We start from the raw sequence: 17584 nt of genomic DNA, 5'->3' as shown, positions 1-17584 counted from the left end.
ATATATGAAGGATTAGATTACAAATAAATACATTAAAGATTTTATTTTTAAAAAGCCATAGGAACTGCCTTGTCCAATATTCTGCTTTTTACAGTGGCCAGTATCAGGTGCTTCAGAGGAAAAGGTAAAATCCCATGACGGACACTTATCCTCCTTCACATCTGTCTATTTTCTCTCTAATGCATTCATAATGCACTCGTGATATGTAGACAAATATACCTGTTAAGAGACCTGAATCCAGGCTTTTGGGGTTCTGGATTTTCCCTGCTACAATTGTTGATCTAACATGGTGTAAGGAATACAACTATCTGGACTCTTAGATCTTAGGCACCACTCCCTGCAGGTGAATGACCAGGGTCAGTGACTTAGTCACCAGGACTCCTGTAGGAAGAGACAATGTGCTACAGAAACTCCATGAGGTTCGTCACATGAAGCTGGATTTGCACATCCCAGGGATGCCAAGGATCCACAGGAAAGGCATGTCACGTTATCTAGAGCCCGGGCTATCTTTGAAGATGGCTTTCCACCTCTTTGTGCTCTCAAGAGTCCGCCTCCTTAACAGCAGCTAGATTCTCCAGGAGCTGTACTGTCAGTAAACATACCCTCACAGCTGTGCCGTATCCCATCTTCAAGTGAGAAGAGAAACTGTGGAGGGAGCTAATTCTGCTTTTAACTCTTTTTTCACAGTTGAGTATTTTCTATCAAAAAGCCACCACGTCACATAGAGAACATGCCCTCCAAGAGCAACTACTTGCCTTCCTGCTATGGCACATCCTACACCATAGAACCCTGCTTATATAGAGGGCTCTCGGAGAGGAAGTGGCATGGCACAGAGCCACTGTTCCCCACCCATATGTACTTGGTGTTTCCTACCCCGGTTCACTCTCTCCATTCCTGTAAGGGAAGGAGACCAGTGAGTCCCAACTCTCATCAGCTATTCCAGGAGAATCCTAGGGTCCTAACAGTTAAAGAAAAGGTCTTTTACTTAGCATAAGTTGAAATCTTTAACAAGAGGGTGTTCCTGTGACTTTTCAGAGGCTCCAACTTCATTCACTAAATGTATCCCCTAAATATCTAGTACTGCCATCCAAATCTGATCCATATATATTATTTCATCAAGATCTAACAGGCTGCTCATACACGTTGCCAGATAATGCACCAAAAATGCTACAGACTGGCTTGTAAACAAGTCTTTTTATTGACTTCAGTGGGCTTTGGATCAGGCCTATACGGCCTAGAGTTGCACCTATGCCTACACTTGCTTTACCAGGTGTATCTAACTCATCTGAATAGAAAAAAATGTTTTTTCAGAGATGAAACTTGGTAAAAATAAACTTTCAGCCTAAGTATATGTTTATATTTTAATCTTTTTTCCAAAACCCCATTCATCACATTTGAATTATCGAAGATATAAATAGTTTATTGATTTTGAATAAACTTTTTGCACTTGGCCATTTAAAAGCATCTCTTTAAACAAATAAGTCAGTGGTCATTGCAGGTGGAAAGAGCACCATGCATATGAAGAACATTTTTAAAAAAAAGGAATTATTAAACAGATGCCATTGTACTGATTAGTGAATATATACACACATTTTAAATTGCTGATCCCAAGTGATCATTTGATCCATCTCATGAACTTGCATGTGCTTTCATCAGTGAGTGCTTTAGCCCCTTTATTTAAGAAGTCTTCTGCTGATAAAGCAAACAACAAAATGCAATCAAGTAATAAATTTAATTCACAAAATTTTTAAAATTCAGAATTAAAACTGATACTGTTCCTAACCCATTGGATTATACGTAGGTGAAACAATGCATGTCTTTGAGGGTGCATCAGAGGCGATAGACACTGAACTGCTCTCTGTCTCTCCAAGAGGTATTCCCTCCAGGTCAGGGTTGAGGCATATTGGGGGTCAGTTCTGTACCTCTTGGATGGCAGGAAGACTCTAGTCTTCAGTGTTGTCAAATAAGCCAGCACCTAAACATTTACTAGTAAATACGTAAATTAAAATATAATGTAAGCAAGAAAACGTATCCTTAATTCTAGAAGACTGATTCATTTTCCTCTTGCTTGAAGAAAGCCACTGCAATGAGTCTTGTGGCAACATCCAGTTTACATGGGGAAGGCTGATCTCCATCTTGTCAATAGTACTGACTGAAGAAGGAAAAAGCATCCATGATTTTTGCTTTAATGTTGAATAAGGACAGCCATGATCGTTTTTCCTCAAACATAGGTAGGAAGCCGTTTTCCTGTGGAGAAGAATATGTACAGTCTGGTTATATCTTTAAAATAATGAGCTCGTGAAAAATGCACCATTGTTTCATGATAGCAGGAGGCTTTCCGTTCAATAGAGCTGTCATAGAGACAGGTTTACCGACAACTACCTCAGAAAAAGATGAACTGGGCTTTAAAAACAATAGCTGAAACTATTTGCAAATCATGCAATGCCTGTCTCATCTCCAGATTATAACATGGCCAAATTTGCTCCCTCCCTGCCTACTCCCTTCTGGGGAAGGTTCATTATTTAGGTTGGATTTAAACTTTGGAGTTCGGGCTCGTTTCTGCAAGTAACATAACTGTCTGTGTTTCAGTTTTAATATGCTTATAGGTTTCAGAGTAACAGCCGTGTTAGTCTGTATTCACAAAAAGAAAAGGAGTACTTGTGGCACCTTAGAGACTAACCAATTTATTTGAGCATAAGCTATCGGATGCATACTGTGGAAAGTTTAGAAGATCTTATTATATACACACAAAGCATGAAAAAATACCTCCTCCCACCCCACTCTCCTGCTGGTAATAGCTTATCTAAAGTGATCACTCTCCTTACAATGTGTATGATAATCAAGTTGGGCCATTTCCAGCACAAATCCAGGTTTTATGCGTATAAATATTCCCCCTTTAAGCCTTCTCTTTCTGGTGTTATGAGGTACTTACTGAAAATTCCAGATACTGGGAGAAAAAAATGGCAGGAATAGATGCTGATCTTAAACAGGTTTGACTGAAAGAGGCAGGCAAAGGAGCCTCTATAAACGCGATGTATGAAGCACCACTAACTCACTGCAACTGTTACCCAACAGAAACAGAGAAAAGCAAGCTAGAGAAAAGTGTGGGAAAGGACAAAGACAGTAGTAAAGGGGGACAGGTGAGAAAGGAGAAAATAAGCCTGATTCTAAGCTCATCTACAATGGTGTAAATCAAAAGTCATTGCACTGAGAGCAGAATCAGGCCCAAAGAGGTGATATAAAGAGAAAGTGGCATTTGCATATATACACACACACACACAGAATACCAGGGGATCTCAGGCTCTGATGGCATTTACCATCAACTTCCCCTAAACTCCTACAGAAAATCTAGTTTGCATGATGAAACCCTGCAAAGCAGAAGAGCGGAGTTTCCTACAACTTTCCTCTGCATCAGCACAGGGACTTTAATTAAATGGTCATATAATTGAAGCTGGAAAAAGAGACATACTTGTTTGTCAGATACTTTACTCATTTTTGTAAAATAACCATGAGGAAGTTCTAGGAATATCTCAGCCAATTTCCACTCACACAAGTAGTCTCAGTGCACGAATAAGGTTAGAAGGATTTGACCCCAATTATATTTAATTATCAGACCATACAACTAAGTTGACAGGGGATGAAAACCTGGCTGTATGGAGCTCAGTGGCAAAACTCCCATTGACTTCAGTGTGGACAGGATTTAACCTATAAAGATTTCCCTTTCCATTGACTTGAAAAGGCTCTGGACCATAGCATTATTATTGCGTCCTTTCACTTTAATTTCAGTTTGGAAAGTGTACTGTACAAATGATTCAGGGCTTACTTTAGTGGTTTATACTGTCACAAGCACCTTAAAAAGGTCTTGTATTGTCTGCTAATTTATATCGGAAGCAAGATATTTGCTTTAAGTCTCAAGGAAGAATTCAAGATATAAAAGTTTTAAATAAAGCAAATGGTAAAGCCCTGGCTAAGTTGACAATTCTTTTTGACAGTAGTTAAAAGAGCATTTTTAAAAAATTTATTAAGGAAAATTCTCCTGATGTAGACAGCAGTGAAAAATGGTTATAAAATACAGCACTGAAACTTACCCAACCTCCATTTGCCTCTATCCACTCAGCCTTGTTGTTTATAATGTACCCCGTGATGAAATAAGAAATCTGCTCTTTATTATCTCCTGTAAGCTGAACTCTGTGTTCTTGAAGCCTCTTAGAAAGAATTCCTCCAAACATAAATATTGTCAAAATCCGTCCCCAGTTAGTGTTTCCATCAGCAAATTCTTTATCCATGATTTGAGTGAAAATTCTTCTGGCAGCATCTACAGAGGTAATATCAAGTGTGTCCAAACATGGTTTCAGACTCTCTTCATTTTCCTTTTGCAGAAAGGATGCAGCGTTTCTTAAGACATGAGCAACTCTGCTTGGGGCTGGTCCAAGCTGTGGTTCCTGAAGAATGTATTTCAGATAATCTTGGACTAAATAGTAAACATAGCGGTACTCAGAGCTTTCCATTTAGAAGCAGACTCAGAGCAAAGCACAGCCTTTGACCAGTGTGAAACTGCTAATCCACTGTGAAAGCTGAACTAAATAACTACAAGCTAGGCACTTGCATCACAGAAGTTCCTGTACAACCCACTGACTTAAAGCTTCCTTAAATGAATGTGTGGGTTGTTGCTATGAGTTCAGAAATGAAAGAAAAATTCTCACTGAGGTCAAAGAGAAGCAAAAAATAAAAAACTTTATCCTAAATTATGTATTATGCAGGAAGTGAGGCCTTACAAGAATACATTAGTGGGGGCCACATCCTCTGCTAGTGTAAATTGGCGTAGTTTTAATGGACCTGTGCTGATTTACACCCATTGAGGAGCTGCCACATTTTGCTTTTTAAAAGAAAAGTGCACACTATTGGAACATGCAATTCTTGAGAAATACTCTGCCACAGGCAGTGGCCAATGCTTCACTCTGAACTGCATGGAGATGATGGCTAAATCTTCACAGTTAGTGATAGAAGGGAACCCAAATCTGGTATATCTTTCCTCTTGCCTATGGAAGAAGGGGTGTCAGCTCTATAAGATTATACCGCTGACCTTATTCCTACAAAAGCCCCCATGTGAGTGAAGATCAGACTCTGAAGATTGGAATGGAGTGACTGACTGTGACAAAGTTCTTCCCCCTCACAACTCCTCCATCCCTCAGGGAATCCAGGTATGAGAGAATACTGATCCAGTCAGCATTAAGTGATATGGCCTACTGTACTGTGAACACACACAAATTACAGGGGTCTTTACTGGGCAGCAGCTGAGAAAGATATTGGTACTCCCAGTGTCAACAGGGTTCTTGGGAAGCAGAAGAGAAGAGCAGGGTCTCTGGATGGTAGGGGCCAACAACCATGCCTTCCTCTAACTCTGACTTGTCCAAAAAGATATCCTTCAAAAATTGGAAGCCAAATCCTAGTGAGGAAAATAGAAAAGAGCATAAACTCTGGCAAATCAAGTATAAAAGTATAAGGCAGGCCAAGAAAGAATCTGAAGAGCAACTAGCTAAGGATACAAAAACTAACAGCAACAAAATGTAAGTACATCAGAAGCAGAAAGCCTGCCCAACAGTCGGGGAGACCACTGGACAATCGAGATGCCAAAGGAGCACTCAAGCAAGAGAAGGCCATTGCACAGAAGCTAAATGAATCTTTGCATCCGTCTTCACTGCGGAGGATGTGGGGCAGATCCCCACACCTGAGTGATTCGTTTCAGATGACAAATCTGAGGAACTCTCCCAGATTGTGGTGTCAGGAGAGGACGTTGTGAAACAACTGATAAATTAGTTCCGAAGGAACTCATGACATTTCAGAACTATTAACTGTAGTATGAAATCTGTCATTTAAATCGGCTTCTGTACCCAGTGACTGTAGAGTGGCTAATGCAACGCCTAGTTCTAAAAAGGCTCCAGAGGAGTTCCTGACAATTACAGCAGGCCAGTAACCATGTGGCAAGGGGGATCCAGTGGATATAGTGTACTTGAACTTTCAGAAAGCCTTTGACAAGGTCCCTCACCAAAGGCTCTTAAGCAGAGTAAGCTGTCATGGGGTAAAAGGGAAGGGCCTCTCATGGATCAGTAACTGGTTAAAAGTTAAGAAACAAAGGGGAGGAATAAATGGTCAGTTTTCACGATGGAGAGAGGTCAATAGCAGGGTCCCCCAAGAATCAGTAGCGTAGCTAGGGGAGGAGCGGGGCAGCGGCCGCTCCCCCACTGAGCAGAAGTGGCCCCTTTTAAATTCTTTGGTGCCTTTTTAATTTTTACTCACCCGGCGGCGCTCTGGGTCTTCGGCAATGGGTCAGGCGGCGCCCCGGGTCTCCAGCAGCACTTCAGCGTTGGGTCCTTCACTTGCTCTGGTCTTCAGCGGCATTGCAGTGGCGGGGGGGGGGGGGGTCCTTCAGTGCCGCCGAAGACCTGAGCGAGTAAAGGACCCGACGCCGAAGTGCTGCTGAAGACCCTGAGCGCCGCCGGGTGGCACCTTTTTTTAATCCCCCCCCCCCCGTTTTCTCCACCTGGCTACGCCACTGCCAAGAGTCTGCAGGGGATCTGTGCTGTTCAGCATATTCGTAAGTGATCTGGAAAAGGAGGTGGCAAAATTTGCAGACAATAAAAAATTACTCAAAATAGTTAAGTCCAAAGCTGACTGCAGAGAGTCACAAAGAGATCTCACTAAACTGGCTGACTGGGCAACTAACTGGCAGACGAAATTCAATGTTGATAAATGCAAAGTAATGCACACTGGGAAACATAATCCCAACTATACATACAAAATGATGGGGTCTAAATTAGCTGTTACCCCTCAAAAAGATCTTGAAGCAGAGGCGACCTGTGGTCCTTTGCGAGGTCTAAGTGACTTCCCCTCCTAAATTAATGAAAATGATTAATACATCAGAAGCAACCTTTCTGACAGCACAAATGGTTAATTTATGTTATTGTCAAGCAAAATATGGTTTGGTTTGCTCAGTGGTGTGCTGCCACCTGCCTGCAGCAAGCATTTCTGCATGACCAGAAATGTTCCAGCCATATAGGAAATAATGTCACAGCAGTTATCTGTTCAGGGGTTCTGTGTATTGTGTCTGTCTGTGTGCACAGCGAGGAACAGCAACACAATGGTATTTGTGCTGACCCACTGCCTCTCACTATAAATGATTAGATGATTTTTTATTTTTATTTTTTGCATCTCTTGAGGTATTCAGTCAATCTAGACACACTAAATAGTTCATTTCCAAAGTTTTGGGATGCTCATCTCCTTAAATAGAGATGTGCATCCAGTTCAGTGTAAAAGATTTCTCTTCTCCTAATCTTTATGTGACAGAGAAATGGAAGAGGAAATAGCTGCAGTAGGGTAGCAGTTCTCAGCTTCTTAAGACAATTGAACCAGTTCACCAGACTGTGGGCAGGGGCCAGAATCTGTGCTGCACCTCTCAGGAGATGCAGCCCAGGTAGCACAGCCCTAGGGGTGGGTGAGACAAGCTCCTCTTGCCCCTTACATATTCTGGGATAATGTGCAGGCCAATGTGGATCCCAGCATGAATTAGAGGAGCCAGAGGGGCTCCTCTGATTTACAGCAGCTTCTGCCCAGCTGCCATTGGGCTGCAGTGGAGCCCACCGTTGCCAGGTGTTGAGCACTCTAGCCATTCCCCCTCCCGTCCCTGAAACAATCCATCTGCTCTCAGCATGCCCAGACACCAGAGACTAAGGATGCCCAGTGGAAGGCTACATGCTGCTCCTGTTCTGCCCCTGCACAGAAAGAATTCTCATGCAGGTCCCTTTTGCAACCTCTCTCCTCCACTAGAATGGCATAAAGAGGCCATAGCAGGGGCTGGGGCTGGCTCTACTACTCATTGCCTGCCACCTCCCACTAAACAGTACATAGCCTCACCCACAATAAAACTCAGCTTTCTCCAAACCCAGCCTCGTAATCATGAGGTGAGGCATGGCAACATACTGGGTCCCAGAACCAAAATTCATCATTAAGATACAGAGATGGAGCTTGGAGTGGTTGGTAACCAGGGGACACTGTTCTGGAGTGTTCCTCTATGTGTGGTTTTGTTCGAGCCCTCCCTCATCTTCCTTTCCAGATTTTTACCCAGCACTGAGCCAGTTTGAATGATCCCTATATTTTACCAATGGTGAAACAAACAATATACATGTCTCTTCAAGTCTCTCTTGCAGTGGAGTATGATTCTAAGTGAAGCCCTGTTAGAGCCCTACAAACTCTCCACAAAGACTTCATGTGTCACTGGTAAATTTGAGGCTCCAGCCAAATTCATTCTGGTATTCTAAATATCCATCTCAACATGGTACTACATGGCAAAGGAAAAGACCTGCAGGAATCAATGTCATTATGTTGCAGCATTAGATCCAAGAGCAAAATTTTCAAACACCTCGAAGTGTTAAGGTTCTCAGATCTTGAGTTTGGGTTTGGCCTATTATAAAACAAGGGAAATTTGGACACCTGCAGAGTTCACTTGCAAGTGGATCAATAGCATTGGTTCAGGGCTACATCTAACTATAATGCCAGCAGGGGGGAGAGAGAGAGAGTGTTATTGCAGTCGGAAATGCTTTAGAGCTGGGCTGTGTGCATGAGCACAAAGGTACTTTACATGGTGATTTGTCAATAGATAACTCTTGCCACATGTGAGCCCCATTTCAGCAAATTACTTAAGCACATGCTTACCTTTAAGCATTGGGTGAGATTTTTCAAAGGCACAAAGGGGAAGTAGGTGCAAAATTCCCAAGGATTTTCAATGAAATTTGAGTGCCTAACTTCCTTAAGTTTCTTTAAGAGTCCCAGCCACTGACTTCAGTGGGACTAGTGACATATTTAAAGTAAGGCATGTGCTTGAGTATCTTGCTGAACTGGGCCTAAGATACTATTTCTATTTTTTTAGGACAGGTTTAAATAGCCAATGCTAAAAACGTAAGTGAGTTTGAAATTTTATTTTATTTCATACTAAAAGTTTATATATAAGTGGTAACTGCTTGTGATGGAACACATCCCCTAGTGGTTCAAGTCCAGGGTTGGCAGTAAGGGAACCAAGGCCCTCATGCTTCGCTGGGTTCCAACTCAGGGCCCTGAGGCAGGCAGTTCATGTGTGCAACCTATGTAAGGGTACCATCCAGCCTACTCCCCCGGTCACTTCCAACTGTATTCATGCCTCTCCAGAGTCCTGGTGAAGGCCTGGCCATTGGTCCACAACATATTCCACCAGAAAGAGGGTTAGGAGGTTCCTTCCCCAACTCACAAGTAGAAGTTCCACTCTCTTTTGCAATGGGTTGCAGTTCTGAGTTGAGGACTTCTTTGGGGCAGCATGGTACAGCATGGGGCTCCTGCTGTATTCTAGCAGGAACTACCAGGAAAGTCCGCTCCTTTCCACTGACCACCCAGACTGAGCTGTGCCACACCCTTTTAAGCTCCACGTCGATAGAGAGCACACTCAGCAGGCACGGCTGGGCAGAGCCTCTTATGACCAGAGCTGCTCCTTGTTCCCCAGAGTGGGGGTTGTACACCCTATCACACAGCTAGTGATTCAGAAATCAAATATCTTCCTTTAGAAGATAGAAAATATATTCTTTTACCAAATCCAGTCCTTCATCACTCTTCTATAATATCATTTCTGTTCACAACACTATAAAGAGAGCTGTATCAATACCGGTACTTCCATTATAAATCAGTATTGATAGAGGTTCGTAGCTCATCCTTAAAGTTTGCTTGTGGGAAAAACTTTATATTCAGAGTTTCAGTCCAGGAGCACATTTGTTTTAAATTATCTTGAACTATTCTGAGTTACTAAAGCACAGAAAAATTCAAATCTACTATTTAGAGATACTTCTTACTCTTTAATCCATCCAAATCTGTTTTGAATTTAAATTATGTTTAAAGAGATAAATCTAGAATGTGGTTTTACTAATTTTGGTATGTTGAAAATAAATAAATAAATAAAGCATGTAGCATATTAAACTTATATTCACAAACCCTAACTCAGAAATTTTTCAGGAATGTGATTGCCTTCCTATATGTATCCTTTCATGAAAATATCAAGATGCTAATCTTGAACATTTACATGCTCTTTTCAAAACCCTGTAATCTACCCAATAGATCAGAAACACGTGACACTACTTTGCACTTTCAATTTCTGTAACCCCTTTCTTCCCAGGGTCTCAAAGCGTCTGAGGTGAAATTCACTCTACCCACATACAGTCTGAGAATTGAGGCTCTGTATAAGCAGGATGAAATCCACAGAACAACTCATGATCTGGTTTGGGTTCTGTGCAGAAAAAACACGTGGGGCAGTCTGTCCCCTGAGCAGCCATACCAGTTTGCCTCTGTGCCCTTGCGTGTTGCAGAAATGATCTCTGCACCAGCCTCGCATAAACATTCCACACAAAGATGGACTACAAGCTGTCAGGAACAGTATCCCCAATAATGTCACGGCAAACCTGGCGGCTGAACTTTGTGACTTTGTCCTCACCCATAACTATTTCACATTTGGGGACAATACATACCTTCAAGTCAGCGGCACTGCTATGGGTACCTGCATGGCCCCACAGTATGCCAACATTTTTATGGCTGACTTAGAACAACGCTTCCTCAGTTCTCGTCCCCTAACTCATCACTGTGTTATTGAGCACATAGTAATACTCTCAACTTTATAAAAGTAAAAGGTATCCCATAAAACAAGAGTGAAGCAAAACTGGTGCTTGACGCTTCGCTATTACCAGCAGGAGAGTGGGGTGGGAGGAGGTATTGTTTCACGGTCTCTATGTATATAATGTCTTCTGCAGTTTCCACAGTATGCATCCGATGAAGTGAGCTGTAGCTCATGAAAGCTTATGCTCAAATAAATTGGTTAGTCTCTAAGGTGCCACAAGTACTCCTTTTCTTTTTGCGAATACAGACTAACACGGCTGTTACTCTGAAACAAACTAATGGGTATTCTTTAACCATAGCATATAGAAATTTGCTTCCAAGCAAAAATCAAATGTCCTAACAGACCCTTTTTTTGTATCACTTAGCTTCAACGTGCATTATGTTTTTATCTATATTTGCCCATCACTTCATTTTCATATTTTGGCCCCTAGCAACCTAACTTTAAGCATTACAATAATGAGACTTAAGCATATGTTTGCAGGTAAGCTGAATTTGGGCCCCAGCGAGCTTTTGTCCTTTAGAAAGGCTAGTTCTTTAGGAGTTTTCTAGTCTTTTCAACATAACCCTGTTGCTGCCTGTTGTTGACTGTTACTATTATGTATTATTGTACAGTGGCAGCACCTAGAGGCCTCAGTCAGGGCCCCATTGTACTAGGCAATGGGAACTTCACAAATTTATATCTAAAAGGTGGTGCCTGCCCTGAAGCACTTACAGGCCAAGGACGTGAGCCTGTAATTCATTGCATGTGGACAGGCTCCTAAGCCCACAAAGAGCCCCATTGACTTCAGTGAATTGCAGGAGCAGGGCCTTAGTGTTCACTCATTATGCAGCAATTGTGATTCATATTTAATTATAAGTCAAATTTTAAATTGTTTTGATAAAATATCAGCACCAAGTAAACTCAGTAGCAACGAAGGAATGGGTGATAATTTTGTAGTCCCACGTTGATCCACAAAATACCTGTAAGTCTTTTGCAAACCTGCCTTTTCATTGATTTGTGGCTGGAATCTTTGCAGATTATGAAGGGGTAACACCAAATATTATTTTCAACAGATGGAGATTATGCATAAATTGCTGCAAATTATAGTAAGAAATTGGCTGTATTTCCCATGATTCTCCAGACGGTGCCTTTTATTGATTTCATCAGAAGTTTTACAGTCTATTTAGAGCCCATGCAAGCTTCACAAACTCAAATCCAGATTAAGGCTCACATCCTGCACTGAGTGGACCTTTGCACCTGTGCAAAGCCCTCGACATCAAAGAAGCTCTGCACTGACAGTGCCTGAATGGCACTTCATTGACTTTAGTAGCTCCATCTGCCTGGGGACATGAGTCCACTTGTGTGGAGCTAAGTGGAGCCTAAGGTGGTAGATAGGTTAGAGAAAGGGACCTTAGTTCAAGCTCTTTTGTGTTTTCCCATTTACTCCTGATTTTGCACTGGGACATCACATCATGGCACAATATTATACTCAGCAGCCATGATGACCAGCATGTTCAGTGTTATCTGGTTTATTACAGCACAATCTGAAAGAACATGAATTATTGAACCAAACAGGCTTTTTTGCTATCTGTGTTGGACAGCTGTTAATCATCCAGTGAGAAAATACAGGTCTGATGTGCAACTACTGAAATAACTTAAATAACAGCATCATCCTTGTTTCTTCTTTAGATTTAATTTTCCTTTGGAGGTTTTACAATAAATGATAAATCTGCTTTGAAATGCAGATCTCTGATCCCAAAAAAACCCCTTAATTAGTTGGCTTTTATTTATCCTCCACATATTCTTGAGTGAATAAATAAGCAGTGGAGTTTGGAGGGAAGTGCCTTTCTCTAGTTATCTAAAGAGGATGGAAAATCTTATTTCAATTCTATACAATTCAGTGGGTAGGTTGAAGGTACTGGAAGAGGCTTGTGGTCTGAACAAAAGCTAGGCAGTCAGGAAATCTTGATTTCTAATACCTCGGACCACTTGCTCTTTTTGTGGTCTTTGGTAAATCACTTTACCTCTTTGAGTTGTTTCCCTATCTGTAAAACAGGGGAAAAGATTGTTATAAATATTAATTGACTTAGGACATCTGGATTCATTCAATTGTCAGATTTCCTGCATGACTTTGAGCAAATCCTCTAATCTCTCTCTGCCTCAGTTCCCCATCTACAAAATGGGAATACTTTTTCTTTTCTTCCATCTTTGGCTGAAGTCAGTGAGGCTCCATGCAGAGCTGGTGTGTGCCCACATGCCATCAGTTATAGAGTTGGGGCCTTGAAACTTCAGATCTTCCAGGCAGGGACTATCCCTTACTATGTGTTTGTCCAGAACCTGACACTATGGGGCCCCAACCTCACCAGGGGCTTCTAGGTGCTACTATAAATATATAGAATAGAAATTTCACTGAAGATGAAAGAGATATTCTGGGTATTTTTTCATATGTATACCTTAAATCTCAATTTTCACCTCTGACACTGTATAGATTGGGGGTTGCTTTGCCCCAGTGATGCCAATGATGCAGAATTCCTCAAGATTTCTTAGAGCAATGATTCTCAACCAGGGGTATGCGTACTCCTGGCAGCATGCAGAGGTCTTCCAGGGTACCTCAACTCATCTAGATATTTCCTTGTTTTACAATAGGCTACATAAAAAGCACTAGCAAAGTCAGTACAAACTAAAATTTCACACAGTGACTCATTTATACTGCTCTATATACTATACACTGAAATATAATACAGATATTTATATTCCAATTGATTTATTTAATATTATATGGTAAAAATGAGAAAGAAAGCAATTTTTCAGTACTAGTGTGTATTTTTGTATATTTGTATTTTTACGTCTGATTTTGTAAGCAACTAGTTTTTAAGTGAAGTGACACTTGGGGTATGCAAGACAAATCAGACTCCTGAAAGGGGTTCAGTAGTCTTAGAACATATACTTTGGTTAAGACACCAAAGAAGACTGAACAGTTAGAGGCACTCTGCAAGACAATCTTAACAAGCCCATCTTTTCAAATCACATTTTTTCCCCACTAAGGTTTACCAGCTGTAAAATTATTCTGTTCAACTGCGTTACAGCACTTTGAGGTGATTCATTCTCTTCCATATTGAACTTTGCTCCAAGATGCTTGTTCCTATATAACAGCTGCAAATATTCTTCTTCTGTTTAATCACTTATGGTTCAGACAATTTTGTACAATCTGGAAACCTTTGTGAACCAATTTGTCCAGTGTAGCAACATCTGTTTCTGATGCTACTTGTTAATCATGCATCTTGCACCATAATGGTTCATATTCATTCAAGGTCAATCTATTTAATGGACAGCTCAATTGCTGTTTTTACCAAATTAATTTCTTGGATAGCCTCCCAAGTTCAGTGAAAAAGTGAGGTTTAATAAATGACAGCAATCATGACCAAAAAAAGTGCACTGAACTAGGTACAAAGAGGGCAGGTGACAAAAGCCCAGAGTTCAGTATTAAAAAACAAAGGTGACTTTGACAGAGGGCTGGATGTTTGGGGGAGGAGAAGAGGAGGAATGGAAAATTATAATAGAGACATAGGAGTAACAAGAGGGGAAACAGTGGGGGAATCTGCTCCTTATCTTAGATGTCTATGCACAAATGCAAGGAGTATAGAGAATACACAGGATGAACTGGAAGTCTTAGTGCACAAGCTAAATTATGATGTAATTGGCATCACAGAGACTGAGTGGGATAAATCTCATGACTGGAATATTGGTATGGGGGATATAGCTTGTTCAGGAAGGACAAGGTGGGAAAAAAGAGAGGAGTGTTGTGTTATACATTAAGTATATATACACATTTGTTCTGAGGTCCAGAAGGAGATGAGAGGCAGAACAGTTGGAAGTCTTTGGGGGGGAAGATAAAAGAGGAAAAACCTAGGGTAATGTCATGGAAGAGGCATCTCCTCAAATCAGGAAGAGAAGGTGAATGCGGCGTTTCTAGAACAAATAAAAATACCTAAAACACAAGACCTAACAGTCATACAGAACTTTAACTACCAATATATTTGTTGGGAAAATAACACAAAACACAGTATCTCCAATAAGTTCTTGGAATCTGGTGGGGACAACTTGTTTCAGATGATTGAGAAACTAACCAGGATGCAGCCATTTTAGACTGGATTTTGACGAACAGGGAAGGGATTAGTTGTGAATCTGAAGGTGGAAGGAAACTTGGGTGAAAGTGGTCATGAAACAATAAGTTTCATGATAATCTTCGGCAAGGAAGGAGTGAAAGCAGAAGAAGAAGGACAAGGGAATTCAAAAAGGGCTACTTTAACAAACTTGGAGTAGATTGGGTAGGTAAAGCCCATGGGAAGAAAATCTAAGGGAAAAAGGAGTTCAGAAGAACTGGCAGTTTCTCGAAGAGACAATATTAGAGGCATAACAGCAAACTATCTGGTTGCAAAGGAAAGATGGGAAGAATAGCAAGAAACCAATATGACTACATCAAGAGCTCTTATATGCCCTAAAAATCAAAAGGGAATCTTTCAAAAAGTGGAAAGATGGACAAATTACTAAGGATGAGTACCAAAATAAATAAATAAATAAATAGCATAAGCATGTAGGGACAAAATCAGAAAGGTGAAGGCACAAAATGAATTATACCTAGCTAGGGACATAAAAGGCAATAAGAAGAGGTTCTATAAATACATTAGGAACAAGAGAAAGATGAAAGTGTAGGTCCACTACTTAGCAGGGAAGGAGAGCTAATAAAAGATGATACCAAGAAGGCTGAGGCGTTTAATGACTATTTTGCTTCACTCTTCTCTTAAGAAGTTAATTGTGAATGGATGCTTAACACAATTAATATTAACAAGAAGCAGAAAGGAACACAAGTCGGAATAGGGAAAGGACAGGTTAAAGAATATTTAGGTAACTTAGATGTATTCAAGTTGGCATGGCCTGATGAAATTCATCCTAAGGTACTTAAGGAACTAGCTGAAGCAATCTCAGAACCATTAGTGATTATCTTCAAGAACTCACGGAGGATAGGTGAGGTCCTAGAGGAGTGGAGAAGGGCAAGCATAGTACATATATTTCAAAAGGGGGACAAATATGATCCAGGGAATTGTAGACCAGTCAGCCTAACTTTGAAACCTGGAAAGATTATGGAGCAAATTATTAAACAACCAATTTGTAAGCACCTTGCAATACAGTGATAAATAATAGCCAATATGGATATGTCAAGAACAAATCATGCCAAACCTACCTAAGTCTCCTTCTTTGACAAGGAGACTGGCCTAGTTGATGGTGGGGGAGAGGGGTAGAAAGCAGGAGATGTGATATGTCTTGATTTTATAAGGCTTTTGACAGTCCAACTTGAATCTCTCATAAGCAAACAAGGAACATGTGTTCTAGATTAAAATACTATAAGGTGAGTGCACAACTTGTTGAAAACCGCACTCAAAGAATAGTTATCAATTGTTTGCTGTCAAACTGGGAGGACATATTTAGTGGAGTCCCTCTGGGTCTGGTACTATTCAGTATTTTCATTAATGACTTGAATAATGGAGTGGAGAGTATGCTTATAAAGTTTGTGGATGACACCAAGATGAGAGGTGTTGCAAGCATGTTGGAGGGTAGAATCAGAATGACCTTGATAAATTGAGAATTGGTCTGAAATCAACAGGATGAAATTCAATAAAGACAAGTGCAAAGTACTATACTTGGGAAAGAAAAATCAAATGCACAAATTAGGGCTGTCAAGCGATTAAATAATTAATCTTGATTAATCACATGATTAAAAAAATTAATCTCAATTAATAGCACTGTTAAACAATAATAGAATAGCATTTAAATATTTTTATTTTTAAATATTAAAATGTAGAAAAAATAAAAAATATTTAATACATTTCAATTGGTATTCTGTTTAACAGTATGATTAATTGTGATTAATTTTTTGAGTTAATAGCGTGAGTTAACTGTGATTAATCAACAGACCTAGCACAAATACAAAATGGGCAATAACAGGCTAGGCAGTAGTACTTCAGAACAGGATTTTGGGGTTATAGTGGATCACAAATTGAATATTAGCCAATAATGTGATCCAGTTGTGAAAAAGGCTACTATCGTTTGGGGGTGTATTGACAGGAGTGCTGTATGTAAGAAACGGGAGATAATTATTCCACTCTATTCAGCACTGGTGAGGCTTCAGCTGGAGTACTGTGTCCAGTTTCGGGCACCACACTTTAAGAAAGATGTGGACAAATTGGAGAGAGTCCAAAGGAGAGCAACAAAAATGATAAAAGGTTTAGAAAGTCTGATCTATGAAGAAAGGTTAAATGGGGCATATTTAAGAGAAAAAGACTGTGGGATGGGGACCTGAGGACAGTCTTCAAATATGTTAAGGCCTGTTATAAAGAGGATGATAATCAATGTTCTCCATGTCCACTGAAGGTAGGATAACAAGCAATGGGCTTAATCTGCAGCAAGGGAGGTTTAGATTAGATATTAAGAAAAACTGTAAGTATAAATGTGAGGAATGGGAGGTCTCAAACCCAGATCTCTGTGTTCCCAGATCATAGCTATCACCTAGCAGTTCACTGGTCTTAGCAGGGAGTGTGGGCTGGTGGATGTTATCTCACCATAGGCTCCGCCCACAAATCTCCCAGTTGGATTAGACATCTGGCCTCTCCAGTTGGCTCAGATTCACTCTTTAAGCCAGAAGGAGGCAAAGGAAATTGAGCAACTATATGAATCCTTGGCTGGCTTCTACATTAGACTCCCTTTTTGCCTGACTCCTGAGCCTTGCCTCATTCCTGTCCCGCTTGGTTCCAGGTCCCTGCTTGGTTCCAGATTCCTGCTTCTATGCCCCGACCGTAGCCTACTGACTGACTCTGAACCTTGCTCTGTCTCTGACCTCTGGTTTCTGACTCCTTCTCTGATCAT

The 17584-nt window shown here is 40.8% G+C and overlaps 1 protein-coding gene across 1 annotated transcript; it reads right to left on the bottom strand.

Moving 5' to 3' along the window:
* Window positions 1-1409: 1409 nt before the first annotated feature.
* Window positions 1410-4580, bottom strand: BCL2A1 (BCL2 related protein A1). Its single transcript, XM_048867026.2, has 2 exons — window positions 4089-4580; window positions 1410-2247 (listed from the first exon to the last, which is right to left on the bottom strand). Exons 1-2 carry the CDS (start codon window positions 4506-4508, stop codon window positions 2140-2142), a joined length of 528 nt encoding a protein of 175 aa, XP_048722983.1. The 5' UTR covers window positions 4509-4580; the 3' UTR covers window positions 1410-2139.
* Between the last annotated feature and the right edge of the window lie 13004 nt (window positions 4581-17584).

Source organism: Caretta caretta, chromosome 10, assembly GCF_965140235.1.
Source record: "Caretta caretta isolate rCarCar2 chromosome 10, rCarCar1.hap1, whole genome shotgun sequence".
NCBI lineage: Eukaryota > Metazoa > Chordata > Testudines > Cheloniidae > Caretta > Caretta caretta.
The sequence above is the reverse complement of the archived record's forward strand: the minus strand, read 5'-3'. Positions and strand labels throughout refer to the sequence as shown.